The sequence below is a fragment of the Suricata suricatta genome, chromosome 8 (genome assembly GCF_006229205.1).
Source record: "Suricata suricatta isolate VVHF042 chromosome 8, meerkat_22Aug2017_6uvM2_HiC, whole genome shotgun sequence".
Classification (NCBI taxonomy): Eukaryota; Metazoa; Chordata; class Mammalia; order Carnivora; family Herpestidae; genus Suricata; species Suricata suricatta.
In genome coordinates, this window is record NC_043707.1 from 45,396,092 (window position 1) to 45,418,485 (window position 22,394).

General features: G+C 43.4%; 1 protein-coding gene across 2 annotated transcripts in view; it reads right to left on the minus strand.

Annotated features, from left to right (window-relative positions):
* The window catches only part of CD101 (CD101 molecule), a 34,995-nt gene that overhangs the window by 8,298 nt on the left and 4,303 nt on the right, over positions 1–22,394 (minus strand). The window contains exons 2-7 of one of the 2 annotated variants that reach the window (XM_029949335.1): positions 17,425–17,805; positions 15,729–16,145; positions 11,105–11,491; positions 7,373–7,756; positions 6,039–6,443; positions 2,982–3,392 (exon numbers count right to left, since the gene is read on the minus strand). In XM_029949335.1, the coding sequence (XP_029805195.1) occupies positions 2,982–3,392; positions 6,039–6,443; positions 7,373–7,756; positions 11,105–11,491; positions 15,729–16,145; positions 17,425–17,805 (2,385 nt within the window). The remainder of the gene's footprint in view (positions 1–2,981; positions 3,393–6,038; positions 6,444–7,372; positions 7,757–11,104; positions 11,492–15,728; positions 16,146–17,424; positions 17,806–22,394) is intronic. The other variant, XM_029949336.1, reaches the window with a different exon arrangement.

The window sequence follows — 22,394 nt, forward strand, 5'->3', positions numbered from 1 at the left end:
CATGGTCCCCTGCCAGGTCTCTCCTGTTAGATCTATGAATGCAAACATATGGTATCTATCCTTCTCTGCCTGACTTATTTCGCTTAGCATGACACCCTCAAGGTCCATCCACTTTCCTACAAATGGCCATATGTCATTCTTTCTCATTGCCGTATAGTACTCCATTGTGTATATAAACCACATCTTCTTGATCCACTCATCAGGTGATGGACATTTCGGCTCTTTCCATGATTTGGCTGTTGTAGAAAGTGCCGCTATGAACATTGGGGTACATGTGCCCCTATGCATCAGCACTTCTGTATCCCTTGGGTAAATCCCTAGCAGTGCTATTGCTGGGTCATAAGGGAGTTCTATGGATAGTTTTTTGAGGAACCTCCACACTGTTTTCCAGAGCGGCTGCACCAGTTTATATTGCCACCAACAGTGTAGGAGGGGGACCATCAGGAGAGGCTATTTCAATGATTGGATTAGACTAAGTTTTAAACAGATTTAAGAATTTTCTCCTGGAGCGCCTGGGTGGCTGTCAGTTAAGCATCTAACTCTGGATTTTGGCTCAGATCATGATCTCATGGTTCATGGGTTTGAGCCCCACATCAGGCTCTGCACTCACGGAGCCTGCTTGGGATATTCTCTCTCTCTCTCTCTCTCTCTTTCTCTCTGTGTGTGTGTGTGTGTGTGTGTGTGTGTGTGTGTGTCTGCCCCTCCCCTGCCTTGCAAAATAAATAAATAAACTTAAAAAAAATTTCATCTCCTAACCAGCCAGTGAGAATTTCAAATGAAGGCCAGAGTAGTCACTAACAAAATGAAAAAACTACAGTATATACTAAATTTTCAACTCTACTACAAACACATTTATTAATCTATCTTAAAAACATTTTTTAATGTTTATTTATTTTTGAGAGACAGAGACAGATCATGAGTGGGACAGAGAGAGAGAGGGAGACACAGAATCAGAAGCAGGCTCTAGGCTCTGAGCTGTCAGCACAGAGCTGGACACAGGGCTCAAACTCAGGAACCATGAGATCATGATTTGGGCCAAAGTTGCAAACTCAACTGACCGAGCCTCCCAGGCACCCCATATCTATCTCTAAAAGGGTAACTTTGTCTGCTCCTGGATTTTTGTTATTGTTGCCATATTCACTCTCTCCCTCCATTCATGGTAAAGTCAGTAAAATATCAGTTTATATGATTCTGTCTGCTTCCTCATCTCAAACTCCTACCTATTTTAATGCAATTGCCTTATAGTTCTATCCCATTCTCTGACCAAGATCCTTAGTATAGGCCTGATTTCCCAGCTCAACACTCTAGTTTTATTGTCTTCTTTGTGAATTTTATCACCGAAGTCCCTTTTCTCCTTGAAATCCTCTCCTCTTTTGATTTCAGAGAAAATGTCTCTCCTACAGTCCTGACCACTCCTTCTCAGTATATCTCCCAGGGGCCTCTTAACTCCCTCCCTGCACCAGGGCGCACAGCTGGCCATCCCCAGCCCACCACACCCAGCCTGCAGATATGTTTTGTTTGACACCCAGAGTAATTTTTTTTTAATTTGTATACGTTGTGTACAGTCTCACCGAGTGATATCAAAGAAAGATTTTAGGCATTTCTTAATGTACTAAAAGATCGGACAGCACTGAGCCCACATTTCCATACAGGAAGTACTTGCTAGCTTGAGCCAAGGAGCTGCTGTCTCCTTAAAGGGGTGTGCAAACACTGTCACGATTTGGCTTAGGCAACAGGGAGAAAGGGCTGCCAGGCAGATGGAGAATGCAGAAGTGTGGGAGGGTCTTGTGGGATGACAAGTATGATAATGGGGTTTGGGACGTGCTGAGCATGAGGGTCTCAAGGGCGTCCAAGTAGAAATGTCGGGAAGAAAGACCCGGAGCTCAGGAGATCAGAGCAAAACATAAAGACTTTGCGCTACTTCATCGAAGGTGGTAGTTGAAACCAAGACGGCATTTGAGAAGTTCTGGAGAGAGCAGAGAATAATGAGCAAAGGGGGCCCAGGATCTGTCCCTGAGGAACACCCACATTTACCAGGGAGAAGAAGGGTCTGAAGAACACGGAGAAGGGGAAACAGAGCAGCAAGAAACGAGAGCCTTGTGCTAAGCTACTGTTTTGCCCCACTGCCCTCCAAGAACCATAAGTGCAAGGCAAGAGCTGTGCCTTATTTCTCTTTGTTATCTCCGTCTAATACATACTTATGTTCAATATAATCTTATCTGTGGATGTTCCATTGAACATGCAATCTTAAGCACCAAACTAGACTAACTTCATTGCACGGTGCTGTTGGATCTCAGCCAGTGCCTGAGCCTTAGCCATGACGTTCATCTCATTTTAATCAACACTGGAGGTGACCTAACTGATACCAAGAGATCTAACCAACCCTGCCCACACTGGGACCGCGGTGCTCTTAGACCAATGCAAATGGATGGAACTTCGCTTACAGTTTTAAAGCTCTCCTGAGGAAGAGAAGCCTCCCTCAGTAAGCCATTCCAACCGTTAACTACTCTTACTTGCCGTATGTTTAGGCAGCCAAATGTTGAAAAGCAACTTCTCCACACATCCCTGTAGAGTTGTACAGTTTCTGTTCACAGTGGGGGAAATATGCTTCGTATTACTCTTTCTAAGCCAAATTACAGTAGAGCCCTACTGGAATGACACAGCTTGTTATTATAGAGATCTAGAGATACGATACCCTGGGTAGCTACATAGAGCACGCTGCCGGGCTGATAGGCAAACCAATCAAAGGCCTCTTGTGCCCATCCAAGCTCTTCGAAACCTCTGACTGACTCACCTTAAGTGACCCCTGCCTCCTCTGCTGGGCCACCCAGTCCTGCTTTCATTTGTAGGTGAGCACTCTTTCTATAACCCTTCCTATGATCCATATTTCTACCTTCACGTAATCACTCCATTGAAGAGCTGCCCAAGAGAAGAGGGCAATCCTACGGAAAGCCATGTGACAATACACTCATGAGGTTTACCTGTGGCCCTGAGTTTCAATTCTGTCAGACCTGACTTCTTTTCCCCAAGCTTGTGCCAAGTGCCGCTCGTCGACAAGAGCCGTTCCTCCACGGAGCAGAGGTACTTGCCCTGATCACTGTCTTCCACATTCAAAACATGCAGCTGAAACAAGTCTTGGGAAACCTTCTCCAGGTGGAATTTTTGTTTTCTCCGTGGGGTGTGAAATTCATCCCCGTATTTTACAACATTGGTGTGGTCCATCTCGAGGACGGTCAGCCAGGTTGCATTCGTTGAAATGGGAGAGAAGTACCAAGTAACGGCTAAGTGGAGGTCTCCAGTGGACTGGGACAAGATGCTACATTCTATGTTGGTGTTGGAATTGATGAAGATCTCTTGGACTTGACTGCTTGAGTTCACCCTTAGCTTGCTCTCTGAATTAAAAGAATGGTGGTGGTTACTTTTGTTTCTTTGTTAGAAAATAGAATTTTAAGGCAGAAGGGACATTAGAGGCCAACTCCTCCATCCACTGGATGTGGGAATTTCCTCCCCAGCAGCCCCATTCCTGCCCATTGAGCCCCAAACAGCTCCCCAACTGGCAAACCAGCCCATTTCATCTGGGCATCTCTGCCACTAGAGAATTCTTTCTGATATCAAGTAGAATTTTACCACTCCATACCTTCCAGCCACTGGTCCTGGTTCTACCCTGCTTTCCTGGATGATTGGGACAGGGAGTGTGGGGCAGGAGGAAGTGTCATACAGAAAACTAATCTCTTCTACATGATAATGCCTCATTATTAAAGCTTAGACATCTTCTCTTCTGTAGCATTTCATAAATCAAAGTGAGAGAAAGTGGCCCCTATTAATGCTTTGTCTGTGTGCTCACTCTTCAGAATACCTAAGGATTCATGAGTCCTTGTTGGTGTCTGCTTTCGAATGTGGGTAAACGAAAGGAAGTTGTACGTGGGCTATTAACATTGTATGTTTCTTTGTAGCCAGTCAACTGTGGGAATCTCATACAGATGCAGAGTCAACTACCCTTTTATTCCAGCAGCTTTTCTGCTCTGTTGGGAAGATGAATGCTAAAACCTACCTTCCAAACCTTATTCTAACCTCTTCCTGACATCGCTGATTCTGCTTTTGTAACTGCTTCTTGAAGTTGCTTTATTCTTCCTTCAACAAACAGTTATTAAGCACACACTGTGTTCTGTGCCAGACTATTCCCTGCTCTGTGGCTACCTCCCTTCAGTGGGTTCACAGTCTAGAGAGAGACACTAGTACAGTCACAGAAGCTTAGGATTACAAGGCTGTGTCACCCAAGAGTGACAGAGGTATGCAGAAGTAGCTGTCAGAGCACAGGGCATAACTACCTAACTCAAATATGAGAGTATGGAGAGGCTTCCTGGAGAAGAGACCTCTAAGCTAAGGCTTAAGAGTTAATAGGAATTGTCTGATGGAGAAGAGGCTCCAGAGTCCCACACAAAACACATGACTTGAACAAAAACTGAAAGAGAGAGAGAACATAGAGCATTTGAGGGCGTGCAAGTAGTTCAGTGTGGCTGGAGCTCAAATTCAAGATGGAAAGTAGAAGATGAGGCTGAAAAGAAAAAAATGGACCAGGTTATTAAGACTCTTGCAGGCCATGCTATGGAAGTTTCGATGAGGTGGATATGAAGGCATCATGGACTTAGGTTTCTCACCTGGGCCACAGGTGGGTCGTGAGGACACGGAGAAGAGTGTAAAAAGAGTAGCTTTGGAAGGAAAAAATGGTGCATTCGTGTACAGACTTACTAAGTGAGGCAAACATGATAACCTCTACACTACAGAAATGAGACTGGACTTACTAAGTGTAGATATGCCTTGGAGGCAATTGCAAAGTGAATCTGGAGATCAGAGAGAGGCTTTTCAGGATAATGGATTTGAGAGTTGTCAGCATATAGGTTGAACCAGGGGTAGGAAGAAGCGCATTTCAGGGGACCAAAGGGAATAAGAAGAGAGCAAGCTGGGAGTGAAATGCAAAGGAATGGATCTGTGAAGGAGGAGAATTCTGCAAAAGAGAATGAGAAGGAGCACTCAAAGAGTTAGGAAGGAAACCAAGAACATCTTGCATCATGAGGCCAAGGAAAAAGGAAGTTTCAAGAGGAAAGGATTAAGTCAACAATTTCAAAAACCATGGAAAGGACAAGTCAATAAAGGCACAAGTCAATCAACAAGGAGATCATTACTAGTACCAAAGATGTCGCTTAGCAGCAGAGAGAATGATTGCTACCATGTTGGAGCATTTGCTCCATGCATCAGGCACTGTACTAGGCACATAAATTATATATATCTCACCACCTTTGGCATGGTATATATATTTATGTATATAATACACATCTTTAAAGAACAACTTCTGGATGAAGCACCTCGACTTGGATGGATTGAGTGACATGTCCACAGATATGCCTCTATTCGTTGCCTATCAGATCGAAATGACTTCAAAGGCTCTTGAACACTCTGCCTTAAAAAGAATGGAAGCCATGAAAGAAGATGCATGACCCAGCAGAACCTTGGCCAAGTTGTGTCCTACTTTTTACCTCTGCTCTTTTACCAGCTGACGAGGTAAGTCATATTCGACTATAATCATATCCCTTCTCTTATCCATTAACATGGTAAGACAAGAGGATAAATGTATTCTAATAAGATTTACGTTATCCATACCACTAATGGAGATGTTCCAAACATCTGATGATGTGTGAGGCCTGGGCAGTGACCACTCTAAAAGAATGCCTCCTGATTCGAGCTGATCCTAGAGGCCACATGGTACCTTGCAGGTGCTGGGGAATTATGGGAAGGAGGGAGGGGCGTGAATCCACAGTTATTATTAGTTAGTGTGGAAGTCTCAATGTTTTAACAACCAGTATGGCCAACCCATGCATATTAACTCAATGTCAGCCTGGATATCGGTTTACTACGGTGCTAACTTATACAATAAGAACATAGGGAGAAAGTATTTTGTTTTAATTCTATGAACTTACCCAAAATGGGAGAACTATGTTGGTTTGTATTTAAAACAGGGGTTAATTTCAAGTGATGTTTACCTGGCAAAGTGATGACTATCATCAGCGGGTGAGAGGTGGCGGAAGCCCTCGCGGGGCCACTCACGTCCGGGTAACTTCTGGCGTAAACTTCTACTTGACACTGGTAAACTCCTGCTTCTTCCTCAGTGGCATCGTGGATTAGGAGTTGAGAATAAAACGAGGACTGTGAAACCTTTGTCTTTTTTTGGAACTGAGAGAGGAAGTCCCCCCATTCAATAGTGCCGTTACGGGCGATTCGAACAAGCAGATGAAAGACCTGAGATCTTACTGGCTGGAATTGCCACGTCACGGTGAGTGGCACTGTGAGGTGGGAGAAGTCAGCCTCCACTATGCAGGACAGGCTGAAGGTGTTGGTTAATGTCACTTGGGGATGACGGGTCATCAGCTTAACCTGTAAGCTCGACTCTGTGGGCGAAATAGACAGGAAACATGATTTCTATTATGTTGATCAAATCCAAGCATCCTACTCACCTATTCACAGAGAGCCATGCATTTGTACATTGGGAGAATCAAATCTTTGGGGGTAAAAGTTGACTCACACATGGTACAGTGTGTCCCAAATTCTGTCCTCAGTTTCCCAAAATTGACCCTCTTCTAAGAATGTTGTCAGCAGTGACAATAAACAGGCAGTGTCCCTCCAGTCCGCTGTTTAGACAGCTGCTGTGGAGTGGGTGGAGCGCTCCCCAGCCCAGCAGCTGGCCTCCTTCCCTTACCTCCACTCATGAGCTCAGCATCACTGTTTGGAACATTCTAGAAGACACTCCGAAATCCCAGGGCTGCAGCTGTCAGAAGCCTGAATGTAGGAGCTCAGCTCTACTGGCCATGTGTCCTCTAGAAGTCTATGCCAGGTCACAGGCTTCTGTTTTTAGCTGTGAATAACAACCTGCAAGGGGCACCCTACAGATGATCTCTATAAAGATGAGTAAACTTCCAAGATAAGTTGATGGACATGGCAGCCAGAAACAGTGAGCTATGCCCTGGGGTGTACGTGCCCCAACTGGGGAAGGGAGGGGTTCTGGATGACCCACAATCAGACTCTACAGTGGAAGAAGGTACTGATGATATACAACATCAGGAAAGGGTTTCTTGGATACTATTTTTTTTATGTTTTTTATTTATTTTTGAGAGACAGAGAGAGACAGCATGAGCAGGGGAGGGTCAGAGAGAGAGAGAGAGAGATACAGAATCTGAAGCAGGCTCCAGGCTCTGAACTAGCTGTCAGCACAGAGCCCGACGCAGGGCTCGAACCCACGAACCGCAAGATCACAACGTGAGCCAAAGCCAACGCTCACCCCACTGAGCCACCCAGGCACCCCGGTTTCTTAGATACTTACCCAGAGACTTGACAGTGACTGTCAACTTCTGAGCCCAGCTCCGATCTCTGGCCCGGTTCTGGGGGCTCTCAGACACTCTGCACTCGTAGGTCCCACTGTCCATAATGGCAGTGGGGTTGATCTCTAGTTGAAAAGTGGCCCAGTCCATTTTCTCCAGCCTTATGTTGCCGTGGTTATTGAGTTCCTTATAGGAGGCACCTAGCTGCCCAGTACCATCCTGCCCCATGCTGGCCACCAACTCTGGCTGCATCTGGCCCCATGGGATGTGCCACCATTCCACAGACAGGGGACCTTTGGCTCCGTCTGCCTTGCAGAGAAGGGTTAATGCCTCTCCTTCCCACACTGCTTGCTGCTTGCTCTTGGTAGATAAGGCCACATTTCTTGCTGTGAATTACCAATTGGAGAAAAAAAAAGATCTCAAGTAAATGAAAACGTTTTGAAAATACAGTGACATCTCTTTAATTATGATTTGACTTGTTTGTGACAAATCAGATCAGGCTGTTTAGTCCTGGACTGTCCTTAGGAAAGAGATTTGCTAAATATTTAAAGAGTGGGAACAAGCCAACAGAAAGAGTATCAGGAGAACTTATTTATGCTTAAACAATTTATAATTTGCCCTTGTTTTTAGTGATTTGTTAAATTAGCTCTTCATTAAGAACATCTATCCGGGATTAATAAGGGCGGGTATATAAGCCTGAAAGTCACAAAGCTGTGTTTGTTTAAATTTCTAGTTTTTTTGAATTTTGTCTTTTACAGTTCAAAATGACTGCCCCTCCCTACTTATTTTTCCCTAATTAGCCTGTGTTTTGAACACGGCAGGAGTATTGGGAATTAGATTTCTGTTCAGAATACTGCTATTAGGGGTGCCTGACTTGCTTGGTCCATAGAGCATGTGACTCTTGATCTTGGGGTCATGAGTTTAGCCCCACATCAGTTGCAGAGTTTATTAAAAAAAAACAGCAATAAACAAAACACTACCATTAAAAGCAATTATTTGAGGGGAAATACATATGTAGGTTTCTCTTTTTCAAATCACATATTCATATAAAGATATATTATTGGTTTGTTTGAAGGAAGATACTTCTTACAGCTGTACTATAATGTTAAACTGCAAATATCCATCTGGCTCCCGGAAATTCAAACATTAGGAAATGTCCGTGCAAGGCTCTGTCCTGAGTGCTGTGTGGGTGAGGCAGAGAGACATCCCGGGGGAAGGCCAAAGTCCTGGGAGTCAGAGTTTATCTTGGGCAACACACAGCCCTCCCTGAGCCTCCATTTTCTTTCCTGCAAATACAGAAGCAATAATCGCACCCACCTTATTGCATTGTTGGCAGGGCTGAGCGTGTTACTTAGGGCCTCCTAGCCTGCTGCTGAGGGAAAGTACCCCAGGAAGTGGTAGCTGTTAGCTTTGGCCGTAATGATAGGCGCTTAGTGAGAGTGGGGTGGTTCAAAGACAAAAGAGAAAATACAGGATTGGGATGAGAAATCTAAATAGGATCTAAATGAAGGTGCGAATTGTTATTCCCTGCTGAGAAGGAGTTTAGTCTTCTCCTGCTTTATGTGTGTGTGTGTATACACATGTATATGTACATATGCATATATATATGTACGTGTATGTGCGTGTATACATATATATGTATATATGTTACAAAGGCAGAATGAAGGTTGATATCCACAAATAGATTTAGTATATGTATTTAATATTTTAATATAGTTAATAGCACTATTGAATAATTATTATTTGAATAATATATATATATACACATATATTTGGATATATATGTAACATGTATACATATTATATATACATATGCAAGCCTGCTTCCAAATTTTGGGTATGAGATGCAGGATTATATTTCAAGTTAAAAATAGACTGATCACTGAAGTTTAGAAGAGGAAATCAGTACTCATAATCGCACTACTCTAATATTACCATTATGATTAGTTTCAACTAACATCAATTTTTTTACAAAAAGATGAGGTGTCCTTAGCTCATCACAGTCATTACTGCCTCTTGGTAAGAAGTAATAAACTTATCAAGTGAGTGCAAGTTATGGAGTCACAGTGATAGCCAATAACCCCTTCTGTTTAAAATATTCATGGAATGACAGGGGCGCCTGGGTGGCTCAGTCTGTTAAGCATCCAACTTCGGCTCAGGTCATGATCTCACGGTTCGTGGGTTCGAGCCCTGCATCGGGCTGTGCTGACAGCTCAGAGCCTGGAGCCTGCTTCCGATTCTTTGTACCCCTTTCTCTCTGCCCCTCTCCTGCTCTCTCTCTCTGTCTCTCTCTTTCAAAATAAAATAAAGATATAAAAATTAAAAAAATATTCACAGAATGATAAGACTCTGCTCATACTTGGGTTTGGTTTTCAAATTCAAATCTGCTCAATAGGACCCTTAATAGATTTGCTAACAATTTTTTTCTATTGCTGCATATTAGGCCCAGTTTGGATTCCAGCCTGTAAAAAGAACTATTTTTAGCTTTGGAAGACCACCCTACTGATGGGCTTAGGATCTGGGCACCCTTCCGCACAAATTCCCACATGCGGAATTTAAGAAAGGTTTACAGATACATTTTGGCAGAGATTGAGACATGTGAAACAGAGACCTCGCTCTGTGTCAATATGTAAACCCACCCACGTAGTTTTTCCTGAATCCTAGAAAGCTAGACCAAATGTTTAGTGTGAAAACTGACACCAACACGTTTCCTGGCTTGCCACTCTAGACCAAAGCTTGCGATCTTCATCGCGAGCAAATGGGGTGACAGAGAAGAGCATGAAAGGGAAATGTATCTTTGGAGATGCCTCCAATGAACCAGTGAAACAAGCGTATCTTTGTTTTGTGTTGGGTTTTATTTTGTGGTCTTGGGCAATTAGTCTCTCTAGACTTGGAATATAACACCCAGCCCAGAGCATCCTAATATTAGTTGTAGATTTGTCTGTTTTCCCTTCACACAAAAAGCCCTAATTGCTCCTACATGTTTCAGGTCACCCGACCTTCATCAACTAAACAAGAGCTAAGAGCCCCTCCACGTTCATGCCTACAGACACTCAGACCGGGTTGGACAGGCACATCACATCACAGCAAAATGCAGGAAACAGCATCGGCCTGCTATCACTTACCTCTTCATTTCTTATTCTGAGTCATGCTTTGATGCAGAATTAAGTCGTACTGTCATTTTCTGTATCAGGTTAAGCTAACAGAGGACTGACCAAAGGTACCTGAAAGATGTTCAGGCGGCGGGGGCGGGGGGGGTAATGTAGGTGTTTATTCCCCAGGAAGGAGGCAAAGTGTTATATTTTTCCTCTTAACACACTCACATCACACAAACAATGAAAGAAGACAGAGAGTTTCGTTAATACAGACGTTATCTGCTTACAGAAACACCCATGGTACAAAAACTAGGACTAACAGCAAATGGAATCAAAGAATCTAAGACAGCAAGAAGGGACTTCAGGATAATATAACTGTGTGCCATTAATTTCTATTTGAGGAATCTGAGATTTTGACAAGTAAAGTGCTATGTCTGTGGTCACAGCCCATTTAATAGCCCAGGGGTAAGACCTACGTCTTCAGCTAGTTTGGTTGCTTTTCTTTTACTCCACCTCAAAGTGATCCGACTAACACCCAACACTGTAGGAGAAGTCCACGGTGTCCATGAAGCCATCCTGTCCTCACAAAGGAGGGATGCCAAGAGCAGCCCCGTCACGTGTGGCCCTGACTTCACATACCTGCTGGCTTCCTCAGATGCACGCGGCTGTCCAGTGACTCCTTTCTCTGAAGCACCTGCCAGGGGCCCATCCGGGTTCTCACCACCTCTTCCATGGCACATCTGTAGGTGCCTTCATCCTCGGGTCCCACAGAGAAGATTTTGAGAGAGAAAGCCTTGGGGTTTAACTTTGAAACCTGGAGCTGTCCTTGACTGGCCCTCTCTCTGTAGTCTCTCTTCAGGTCCAGAACACCACCGGCATCGATGTGGGCCATCTCGTTACCATTGAAGAGCCAAACGCCCCGAAGCTGTGGGTCCCTGCCGCTTCCTATGACCCGGCAAACCAGTTCCACGGAGTTCCCTGCGGTAACCGGGCCCTGGGCGGTAATGTTGACTTGAAAATCTCGCACTAGGAAACAAAAGCAAAGGGGATATTTAGAGAAGCCACAGCATCTGTCCTTTCAATACTGCAGAGAGATAATACCTCCTGTAAGGATAGCACAGGGATGGAATTTCATGTGGGAGATTAGCTCCGAGGAGCAGGTCAGCCAAAGAAATGCCCAGAATCAAAAATGCCCTTGACTATTCCTTAAATCATTCAGAAAGAATAGCATATGTAACTTTCTGAATCCAATCCTATTAAGCAAAACGTATGCATAGAAGTATAAAGTATACAGTGATGTATCTTTTTTTAATAAAAACGCATAATATCTTATGGTATGTTGAATATTTGTTTTTGGTTTTTTTGGCTGACATTATCCAGTGGAATTTTCCTAAGTTAAAGCACATGTGATGTATGATTAGTCTGCAGTTAACATAATCCCTAACAATGAAAAGCTGAAAGTTTTTCCTCCAAGACTGGGAAAAGGCAAAGATGCCCGCTCTCACCACTTCTATCCAAGATAGTACTGGAAGCCTTAGCCAGAGAAATTAGTCAGGAAAATAAATAAAGTAAAAGTGAAGTAAAAAAAAAAAAAAGTAAAAGTAAAGTAAAAAAAATGAAATAAAAATGAAGTAAAATCATCTGTTTGCAGATGATGTGGTCTTGTATATAGAAACCCCAAAAGACTCCACCCAAAAACTGTTAAAACTAATGATTTCGGTAAAGTTGCAGGACAAAATCAACATATAAAAAACCCAATCAGTTGCATTTCTATGCACTAACCACAAAGTACAGCGAAACCTTGGATTGTGAGCAACTCATTATGCCAGTGCTCTGCAAGACAAGCAAACATTACTAATAAATTTTAACTTGATAAACGAGCAATGTCTTGCAACGGGTAGAACGTGATGTTGAGCATCACGTGATCACAACTAGGCCAACAGTTCTTTTCCCTCTCTCTCTCTTTCACTGTGGGATAATGGGTGATCGTCTCCCACAATCAGATGTTTGGTCTCATGCTGTGGTGTTTGGCAGAAATCAGTGATTTTTCAGAACGTTGGAAGGTGCCCATAATTGTGTGTTCTTTGTCACTTCAAAGCGTCTATGGACAGTCCTTTGCTTTTCCAGACAAGAATAAGCTTAGGAATGCTTTGCTTCATTCTAGGTCAGGCTGCTTGCAGATAGAGGCCCTTTCCTCTGCTGCCTTATTGCCAGTTACATTCAATAAAGTCCACGACAAGAGTTTACTGATACAACCGTAGTCAACATCCACTAGTGATAGTGAAAGTCGTCCTTCACGGTAACCCTCCTCTCTCTTGTCTCTCTTACACCAGCCCTGAAGATTTTCAAAGTTAAGTGAGGGTTAACTTGTTTATTTTTCTTTATATTCTGTGTTTTACTTATTCATTTTATATTAATTACAGTATTGTAATCATTTTTATGTTATTTTTGGGTTGTGGAATGGATCATCTGAGTTTCCATTATTTCTTATGAGGAAATCTGCTTTGATATACAAGTGCTTTGGGTTGCCAGCATGTTTCTGGAATGATTTATGCTCACAAACCAAGGTTTTACTGTACTGGAAAAAGATATTAAGAAAACAATCTCTACAGATGGACAATAGACACATAAAAGATGCTCAATATCACTCCTCATCAGGGAAGTGCAAATCCAAACCACAATGAGATATTAGTTCATCCCTGTTAGAATGGCTATTATCAAAAGGACAAGAAATAACATGTTGGAGAAGATGTAGTGACATCTTTCACACTTGTGTTAGGAATGTAAATCGGTGCAGCCAAAACTGAAAACGGTATAGAGATTTCTCAAAAAATTAAAAATAGAATTACCTTAGAATCCAGCTATTCTACTTCTGGGTATTTATTTAAAGAATACAAAAACACCAACAATGTATATGTACCCTTACGTTCACTGCAGCATTATTTATAATAGTCAAGATATGGAAACAACCTTAAGTGTCCATCAACAGATGAATGGATAAAGAAATGTCGTACACACACACACACACACACACACACACACACACACACACATACAGGAATACTACTTAGCCATAAAAAAGAAAGAAATCTTGCCATTTCCAACAGCATGGATGGACCCTGAAGGTATTATTCTAAGTGAAATAAATCAGGCAGAGAAAGACAAATACCATATGATTTCACTTATGTGGACTCTAAAATCCAAAACAAATGAACAAACAAAATAAAAATGAGCTCACACTACAGAGAAGAGATCTGTGGTTGCCAGAGGGGAAGAGGGTTGGGGAGGGGGCAAAATGGTAGAAGGGGCTCAGTTGTATGGTGATGGATTATAATTAGACTTATGGTGGTGAACCCCTATAGTGTATACAAACATTGAATTCTAATGTTGCACACCTGCAACTTACATAATGTTATATGCTAATTTTATCTCAATTTAAAAAAACCTCATTTGCAGTAGCGTCAAAACGAAGAAAATACTTAGGAATAAATTTAGCCAAGGAGGTGAAAGACATGTGCATTGAACACTGTAAAATATGGATGAAAGAAATGAAAGAAGATGCAAATAAATGGAAAGAGATCCTGCGATCACGGGTTGGAAGAATTAATAAGTATGCGTGAGGATGTAGAGACACAGGAATGAAACACTGCGGGGGCTGGAACCTTATAGAAACAGTGTAGAGGTGCCTCAAAAACAAAAAGCAGAACTACTATATAATCCAGTGACCCTACTTCTGTGCGAGGTAGCCAAAGGAAATAAAATCAGTATCTCAAAGAGAGACCTGCATTCCCATGTTTATTATGCACGATAAGAAAGATACGGAGTCAACCTAGGTGCCCGCTGATGGATGCCTGAATGAAGAAAATGTGGTACAGATACACATTGAAATATTATGCAGCCTCGAGAGGAGAGGAAGTCCTGTCATTTTCAACAATGTGGATCACCCTGGAAGATACTGGGCTAACTGAAACAAGCCAGACAGAAGGACAAATACTGCGGGGACTCACTTATGTGTAACATCTAATACTGCTGAACTCATAAAAGCAGAGAGTAGAACGGTGGTCGCCGGGATCTGGGGGAGGGGATGAAAGAGGGAGATTCTGATCAAAGGGGACAAAGTTTCCATTATGCAAGGTAAATTCTAGAGATCTAACGTGTAGCATTGTGTCTACAGTTAATAACGCCGTGTTGCATACTTGAAATTTGCTGAGAGCAGAGATCTTAAGTGTTCTCCCCATACATACGTGCACGTCCCCACCGCCCCCAACACACAGGCTACACACAAAACCTACCTATGTGAGATGATGGATATGTTAATTAGCTTAACTGTGGTCATTGTTTCAAAATGCATGTCTATCAAAACATCATGCATACCTTAAATATATATGGTGTTTGTCGACATAAATGAAGACTGTTTTATATTAAAAAAATATAAATATAAAAAATGATGTGCCCTCACAGAACTCACTGAGTGTAACTTGGACACTTAAGGCCAACGGGAAAATTTTTTAATGAAATAGAATAACACTTTGCCTAAAAAAAAAAAAAAAGAAGAAACTTCCAATGATCTGCCATTGGATCACTGCTTTTAGCATCGACATACTGTACAGTTTTCACAGCCTCTTCCTACTGGACCACAGCCTATGTAGAGAAACCAGGAATCACACCTGAGGCTTCCTGCTTGCTTTGACGAGAATGCCAGCGGACCACGAAGAGGAACGCAGTCCACACAGGAAACAGGTCCAGTGGAAGGAAAGCCCCGCCAGGACTGAGATAAGCCCCATGTTGGAAAGCGGGGCTCCTCCGGGGCCTGGGTGTCTGTGGCGGGGAGCACTGGAGGAACACACCTGCTTTAAGCACTCCTTCCGCTTACCAGTGGTTAGCCTGTTTGAGGTTCAGCATCCTTGTTTTAAAAACGGGGAGTGGCCTACTTGCTCTATGTGGGTGAGGCCTAAATTAGATAATGCAGATAAAGTGCTTACACAGAGTGGCCAAGAATGGTCACAGAACCGTTTCTGTGCATGATTTGTGGAATCTAACTATTCAGCAGATCTTACCCCATAGAGAACCTGCTGTGCACAGACCTCACACCAAATGTCCTTCTTATTTATGCTTCCCAGATGCCCCAAACAAATTTTATTCAAACTTTCTAAATGGCTTTTTTTAGAGATACAACCAAAGATTAGAAAAAAAGGGCAAAAAAAAGATGTCCCATAAATATCCACTACCAACATATTAATGAATTTCCTGAGAAGACTGTTACCTGCTGGTTGGATCCTTAGAGTTGTTTGATCCGTCTGCTTTCTCGTGATTAAAGTCCAGGTTTCATCGGGGTCCTGAATCCATTCGGTTGCCTCGCAGAACAGCTGGCCTTGATCGGAGGGCTGGAGGCTCCCCATGGCCAGCCGGAAGGTAGTGACCCCGAGCTTGTGGAGCTGCACCTCACCAGCTGTAAACCTCTTGGTAAATGAGGGCCCAGGGATCAACACGAAATCTTTGGAGAGGGAGATAATCTCGGTAGCTTGGCTTCCTTCTCCATCCTGGATGAGGTACCAGGTGACAGAGAGATGGGTGTGCTGAGTTGTTGCTTTGGATGCTTCACAGGTAAGTTCTAATGATTCGCCTTCCTCCTTAAGGAGAGTCTGGGAACTCATGGTGGCAGAGAGGGTGTCTGGAATAACTGGAAACAAAGGAATTATGACAACTGACTGGCCCAGGAGCCCATCGGACAAGCCTCCTTAGACCAAGATGGCGCCCTGACCCGCCATCTATAAAGCACACATTTTGAGTTGTTTTCCGCCAGCCAAAGGCTCCCCCTATTGCCGAGGGGAACATTGGCATCTGTATACATAGTCTATGGAACTCGGCAAAACTAATGGCTCAGTGATGTACTGACCCTGACTTTACATTTTTAGCATAGGCTGTGACCAATTTAGCTACTCAGACAAGGAGTATTTAAAAGGGAAGAGCGCTGGGAGCTAGGAGACCTACATTCTCATCCTAAATCTGTCCCTATTTGACGACAGGAATTGGAGCAAGTCGCTTCACTTCCTTACGCCTTACTTAACCTGCTTCTTTATAAAGTTCTGAAATGATCGCTTAAATTCTATCCCCCAGAGCCAAAATGCAACCCTTACCACAGTTTGGATAACCATCCTACTCACCTATCATTGTGTTCTTCCTCAAGGGAAATCACACAGCCTATGCTTATGTGAAAGCAACACTTAGATTCAATCAATGAAGACTCATTGAGCAACTACTCAGTGCCAGTCACTATGCTGGGGGCCGAGATAGCTATGCTCAGGGTGAGGTAGGGGTCATATGAGGAGACAAATACCACAAAACCTGGGTGAGTGCTAACAATCGTGATGTGAACAGAGCATCAGGAGGAAACAAAGATGGGAGTATGGCCTAAGACCATCAGGACAGATCTCACAGAAGAGGGAATACCTACGTTGGGTCCACAAGCATATGTAGGAGTTGGCTAGACTAAAGAGTGGCGCTGACATATTCCAGGCAAAGGGCCAGAGTGGTCACGATGAGGATTATGAATCTGTCTTTATACATAAATATGCTACAGGAGAGTACTTCGGGAATCAGGAGGTCCAAGTTAATGACTCACCACTGATCATGTTAACACCAGCTCTCTGACCAAGTTAACGTTCTGCCTCCAAGGAGAGACATGGATTGGGGAGAACACTCACAGCTCTGTCTGATCAACCTAGCTGTGGACAAGGCCTTTGGAGACTATGCACTATCTAAATCTCCATGGCAAGGTTGACTGGAGAGATGAACTGAGGGTTTTAGAGAACTCGGGATACCGCTCTTGACCAATCTGCAACACACCCAAAGGGCCACAAGGGCCACCACGTAAAGCCATGTGACACTACAAGGCATCGTGATGGTGGGGGCCTGGCTTCTTGGGGGGACCAGCAGGGCCAGGAGGGCAAAGAGCTTACCAATGAGTCTAGTCTTCGCACTGTAAGTGCCATAGTATTTTCCATCTGTGTTCGGTGTGTGACACTCATACTCGCCAGAATCCTTCAGCTGGACCTTTGAGATGTGCAGCAGGGCTGAATTGCCCCGGACCCTCTTCACGTAGATTCCCTTGTTTTGTACCCGCTGCGCGTACCGCGCATAAGTGAAGGTGGCACCTTCGGTGCTGATGATCTGGATTTCTTGGGTCGGGGCTGTCGGCAGGTAAACAGACCACCGGAAATGCTGCTCTGAAGGTCCTTGGTGGCCAGTTACATTGCAGCCGATGCTGACAGGGTAGCCTTCAGCCCGAAACAGCGGCCCTTTCTGGACCATTACTTCTCTCTGGCCAAGGCTGAGCTTAGCTTGTGAGGAGGAGGAGGAAAGGGAAATAAAAATAGATCAGTGCTTAGTCCCCTGTGTGCCAGCTTAGGCAGCTCCTGTATTATAGTTCTAGTAAATGAGATCGCAGGTTATTAGCTATAATCAACTCTGTTCAACACCTCCTTCAGGCTGAGAGCAGTGGAAGGGCTGGATGAGTTCATTGGGGATTTTTTTTTTTTTATAACTTTAACTTACATAGTAATTCCTATTCTCAAAAAAAAAAAAAAAGGTCAGCATCACCCATGCTATAACTGGTAACACCTAGTGCCCTGCGTTATCCAAGGGCACTTATTGGAAAGCAAATACGATGCATAATAATTCACCTTTTACATTCTTTTACAGGAAGGTTCAGCCAATACTTCCTCCAGACTCTAATTCCTGGGGTGCCTGTCAGGCTGTCCTCAGAGCCACTGCTGGAGAGACGAAGTCTAGGGCACTGCCCACACTGTCCACGGTGCCCAGCTTTCTTTCTCTTGCTACTTGGTTAGAACTATTTGTAGCTCATGGCCAGGTCTGATGCAGGACTAGCTAAAATTAGCATCTGAAGAGACAGCAGCACTTCCTTTCTATACAGTGGAGGGTTTTGTTTTATTTTGTAATTCTTTGAAGAGCCGCTGCAGTCTCTTTTTTTTAATGTTTATTTTTGAGAGAGAGGAAGACTGAGTGCAAGCAGGGGAGGGGCAGAGAGAGAGAGAGGGAGACACAGAATTCGAAGCAGGCTCCAGGCGCCAAGCTGTCAGCACAGACCCCAATGCGGGGCTTGAACCCATGAACCATAAGATTGTGACCTGAGCTGAAGTCAGATGCTCAACTGACTGAGCCCCCCAGGTGCTCCCCACTGCAGCCTTATTGCAAAGCTTCACAAATGATGGCCGGTCCAGTCCACCAGGATCTGGGATCAAATTCACTTCAGTTCCTCTCTTACCAGAAGTTTTCAGGTGAGACGACTAAGGAATGCTTCCTGTCGAGACGTATTTCAAGCATTCAGCTTAAAGGACAAAATATTATCAAATGGCAGCATTTTCTTTGACATGCACATTTTCAAAATCCAGCAGTTGGCAGAAATTAGAATGTCTGGGTATACAGAGCGTGTTACTATTAAAGGTTAATTTGTGTTACACAAAGAACAAAGAGCTAAAGACAGAGGTGCCGATGGGTGGGCTCTCCCTGGGGACCTGAGGCCCAGGGGAGGCAGATGAGGGGAAAGACAGCAGAGGAGTCTAATGGGGAGCAGCTGCTGGGGGTGTGGGATTAACAGAGCTCACAGGAAGGTAGGGAAGAAACAGGGTGTCTGCTGAAGTCTGCAAATGCACAAGTGCAGCACGTAAAGGAGACTAGAGTGAAAGAAAGAGAGAGAGAGGAAAAATGGCCTTACAGAGACCAATGTAAGACTGAGGATAGGAATTCTGGACCAGTAACAATTCTGATAGAAGGGAGGGCTACAAAAAACAGGGAGAAAGAGCAAGTGGTCATCTGATGTAGCCCACTAAAAATCGCAGATTGCCTGCTTAATGCAAAACTGGAAAACGGGCCTCCCACCAACTACACATATTTCCCGTAATAATTAAAATATACCAGTTTATTCATAAATCCCAGTTAATGTGGTATACTTATATTCTGCTCTTTTTCTAATAAGTAGTGAGGAATGGAAGTTAGAACATAAATATAGGAAAAATATAACTTATTACTTACCAAAACATTACTCAACAGAGCCTGTCTGAAGCATTTTCGACAATGCCAGACACACTTAGGCATCTATCTTAGAGAAATGTGTGCCCAGTGCGCCTGGCTACCTGTGTAAGAGTACTCACAGCAGCACTGTTCGTTGCGGCCCCAGCCCTGACACCAACCATGTGGCCATCAACAGTAGCATGACAGGGGCGCCTGGGTGGCTCAGTTGGTTAAGCCTCTGACTTTGGCTCAGGTCATGATCTCACAGTTCGTGGGTTTGAGCCCCACATCAGGCTCTGTGCTGACAGCTCAGAGCCTGGAGCCTGCTTCTGATTCTGTGTCTCCCTCTCTCTCTGCCCCTCTCCACTCATGCTCTGTCTCTCTCAGTCTCAAAAATAAATAAAACATTAAAAAAAAAACAGTAGAATGACAAACTGTGGTACACACATAAACTGGAGTATTACACAGAAGTGAAAGTGGATGGATTGTGACTGGCTGTAACGTGGATGACCGTGTGTAGTGAACAATGCAGAATACTTGAGAATCTTTCTAACTATATACAGAGTGATTTCAGTCTTTGTAAACACTGAAAAACAGGCAAAACCACACTATTGCATTTAATAAATGGAAAAATAACGGATAGAGCCACTTCCAAAGGAAGAAAAGCTGGGAAGTGGCTATCACGAAGTTAGGGCAGAGATGGTGTGTGTGAGGGGCACACGGCAGGGTGGATGGGTGCTCCTACAATATTCTATTTCATGACCTGGATACTGATGACATGGGCTTTACCCTTTACTTACTTGTTAATCTGCATGTTTATGTTCCATTAACTTTTCTTATGTGTTAGAGTTCCACAATAAAAATGTTTTTAGAAGGATAGTTTCTGGGGTGCTTGGGTGGCTCAGTCAATTGAGCGTCCGACTCTTGATTTCCACTCAGATCATGAAATCAGTGTTGTGGGATTGAGCCTTGCATCGGGCTCTGTGTTGAGTGTGGAGCCTTCTTGGGATATTCTCTCTTTCTCTCTCTCCCTCCCTTCCTCCCTCTGTCCCCTCCCTCTCTCATTCTCTTTCTCAAAAAAGAATTTTTTTTGTTTTAAAAAAAATTTTTTTAACACTTATTTATTTATGAGAGACAGAAAGAGACAGATCATGAGCAGGGGAGAGGCAGAGAGAGAGGGACACACAGAATTGGAAGCAGGCTCCAGGCTCTGAGCTGCCAGCACAGAGCCCGACGTTGGACTCAAACCCACAAACTGTGAGATCATGACCTGAGCCAAAGTCAGATGCTCAACCGACTGAGCCACCCAGGACCCCCAAGAATGTTTTTAGAAGTATGGTTTCTGAGTTACCACTAACCAGCTTCTGACACAGCATGTTACCACAATATTATTTTGGTGGCTAGGCATCACTTTCTCAACATTTTCCTTGTCTTTCGGAAAAGAGATGAATACCACAACTGAAATATTTTATTTCAAAAATTAGCACTCCACGTTCTAATGCTTTGTTTGCCAACTCAATAAATACTTACTCAACAACGTACAGTATTCCTGATACTTTAGGAACTAAGAAACGAAGAGAGATTGGGATAGTCTTGACTTTGTGACTTTGTAAGTCAAGTTGGACGGTGGTCATGTCTCTGTGACAGAAAGATGATAAACCTGTTCTGAGGAATTTGAAGGAAGGAGAAAATTAGGGAAGGTTTTTGGAAGAGAGATAGTATGAGAAGTGGAATCTGAAGAATCGAAAAAATTAGGATAATTTAAGAGGGAGACTTCATGAGAAAATTGTATGAGTAGGAATCAGAAGACTTGTTTAGGAATTAGGGAGTGATCAACTGGATTAGGGGACAGGTTACACGAAGATTAATAGAAGGTAGGGCTGCATAGGAATTTGGGACTCAAAGCATGAAAGACTTGACTATCATGTCTAGAAGTTTGCACTTGACTGATTAGGTGCTGGGGAAGCCACTGGAAGTGTTGGAAAGGTCTTAGGAAAGTTAGTCTGACAGCTGTATAGGATGACGGAAGTTAGAGATACACATTAGGAAATTATGGTAGCCTGGGAGAGAAGTAATGATGGCAAAAGGAATGGAAAGAAGGGGACTATAATTTATTTATTTTAATTTGATTTATGTCTTTTGTTTTTATTTTGAGAGAGAGGCAGAGAGTGAGCGGGGTCAGGCGCAGAGAGAGAGAGAGAGAGAGAGAGAGAGAGAGAGAGAGAGAGAGAGAGAGAGAGAGACAGACACAGAATTTGAAGCAGGGGCTCAAACCCATGGACTGTGAGATCATGACCTGAGCCAAAGTTGGCTGCTTAACCAACTGAGCCACCTAGGTGCCAGGAAGGAACTATAATTTAGAAGCCACCGTGGAGATAAAATCTAGAGCGTTTTTCAGTGTCTTGGATGCTTGGAGGTAGAAGGGGTGGATGGAGAACAAAGGCAAAAAGAAATAAAAAATGATGGCAGGCTTTGTGGGGCTGAGAGAATAATGGAACTGCTCATAGAAATAAGGGTATCAGGAAAAGACTGTTCTGTGTTCAAGGCTGAGGGAGAAGATAATGTATTTGATTTTGAATATACTAAATTTGAACACCAGCAAGGTGTTTCCTTTGAAAGGAAGGATATCCAGCAAGCATTTGAAAATAAAATTTAAATATGTATATATTTATACTTTATTATTATTATTATTATTATTATTATTATTTTAGAGAGAGCATGCAAGTAGGGGAGAGGGACAGAGGAATAGAGAACCCAAAGCAGCGTCTATGTTCAGCACAGAGCCTGAGTCAGGACTTGATCCCATGATACTGGGATCATGACTTGAGCTGAAATCAAGAGTCAGAGGCTTAGGGTGCCTTGGTTAAGCATCCAATTCTTGATTTTGGCTCAGGTCATG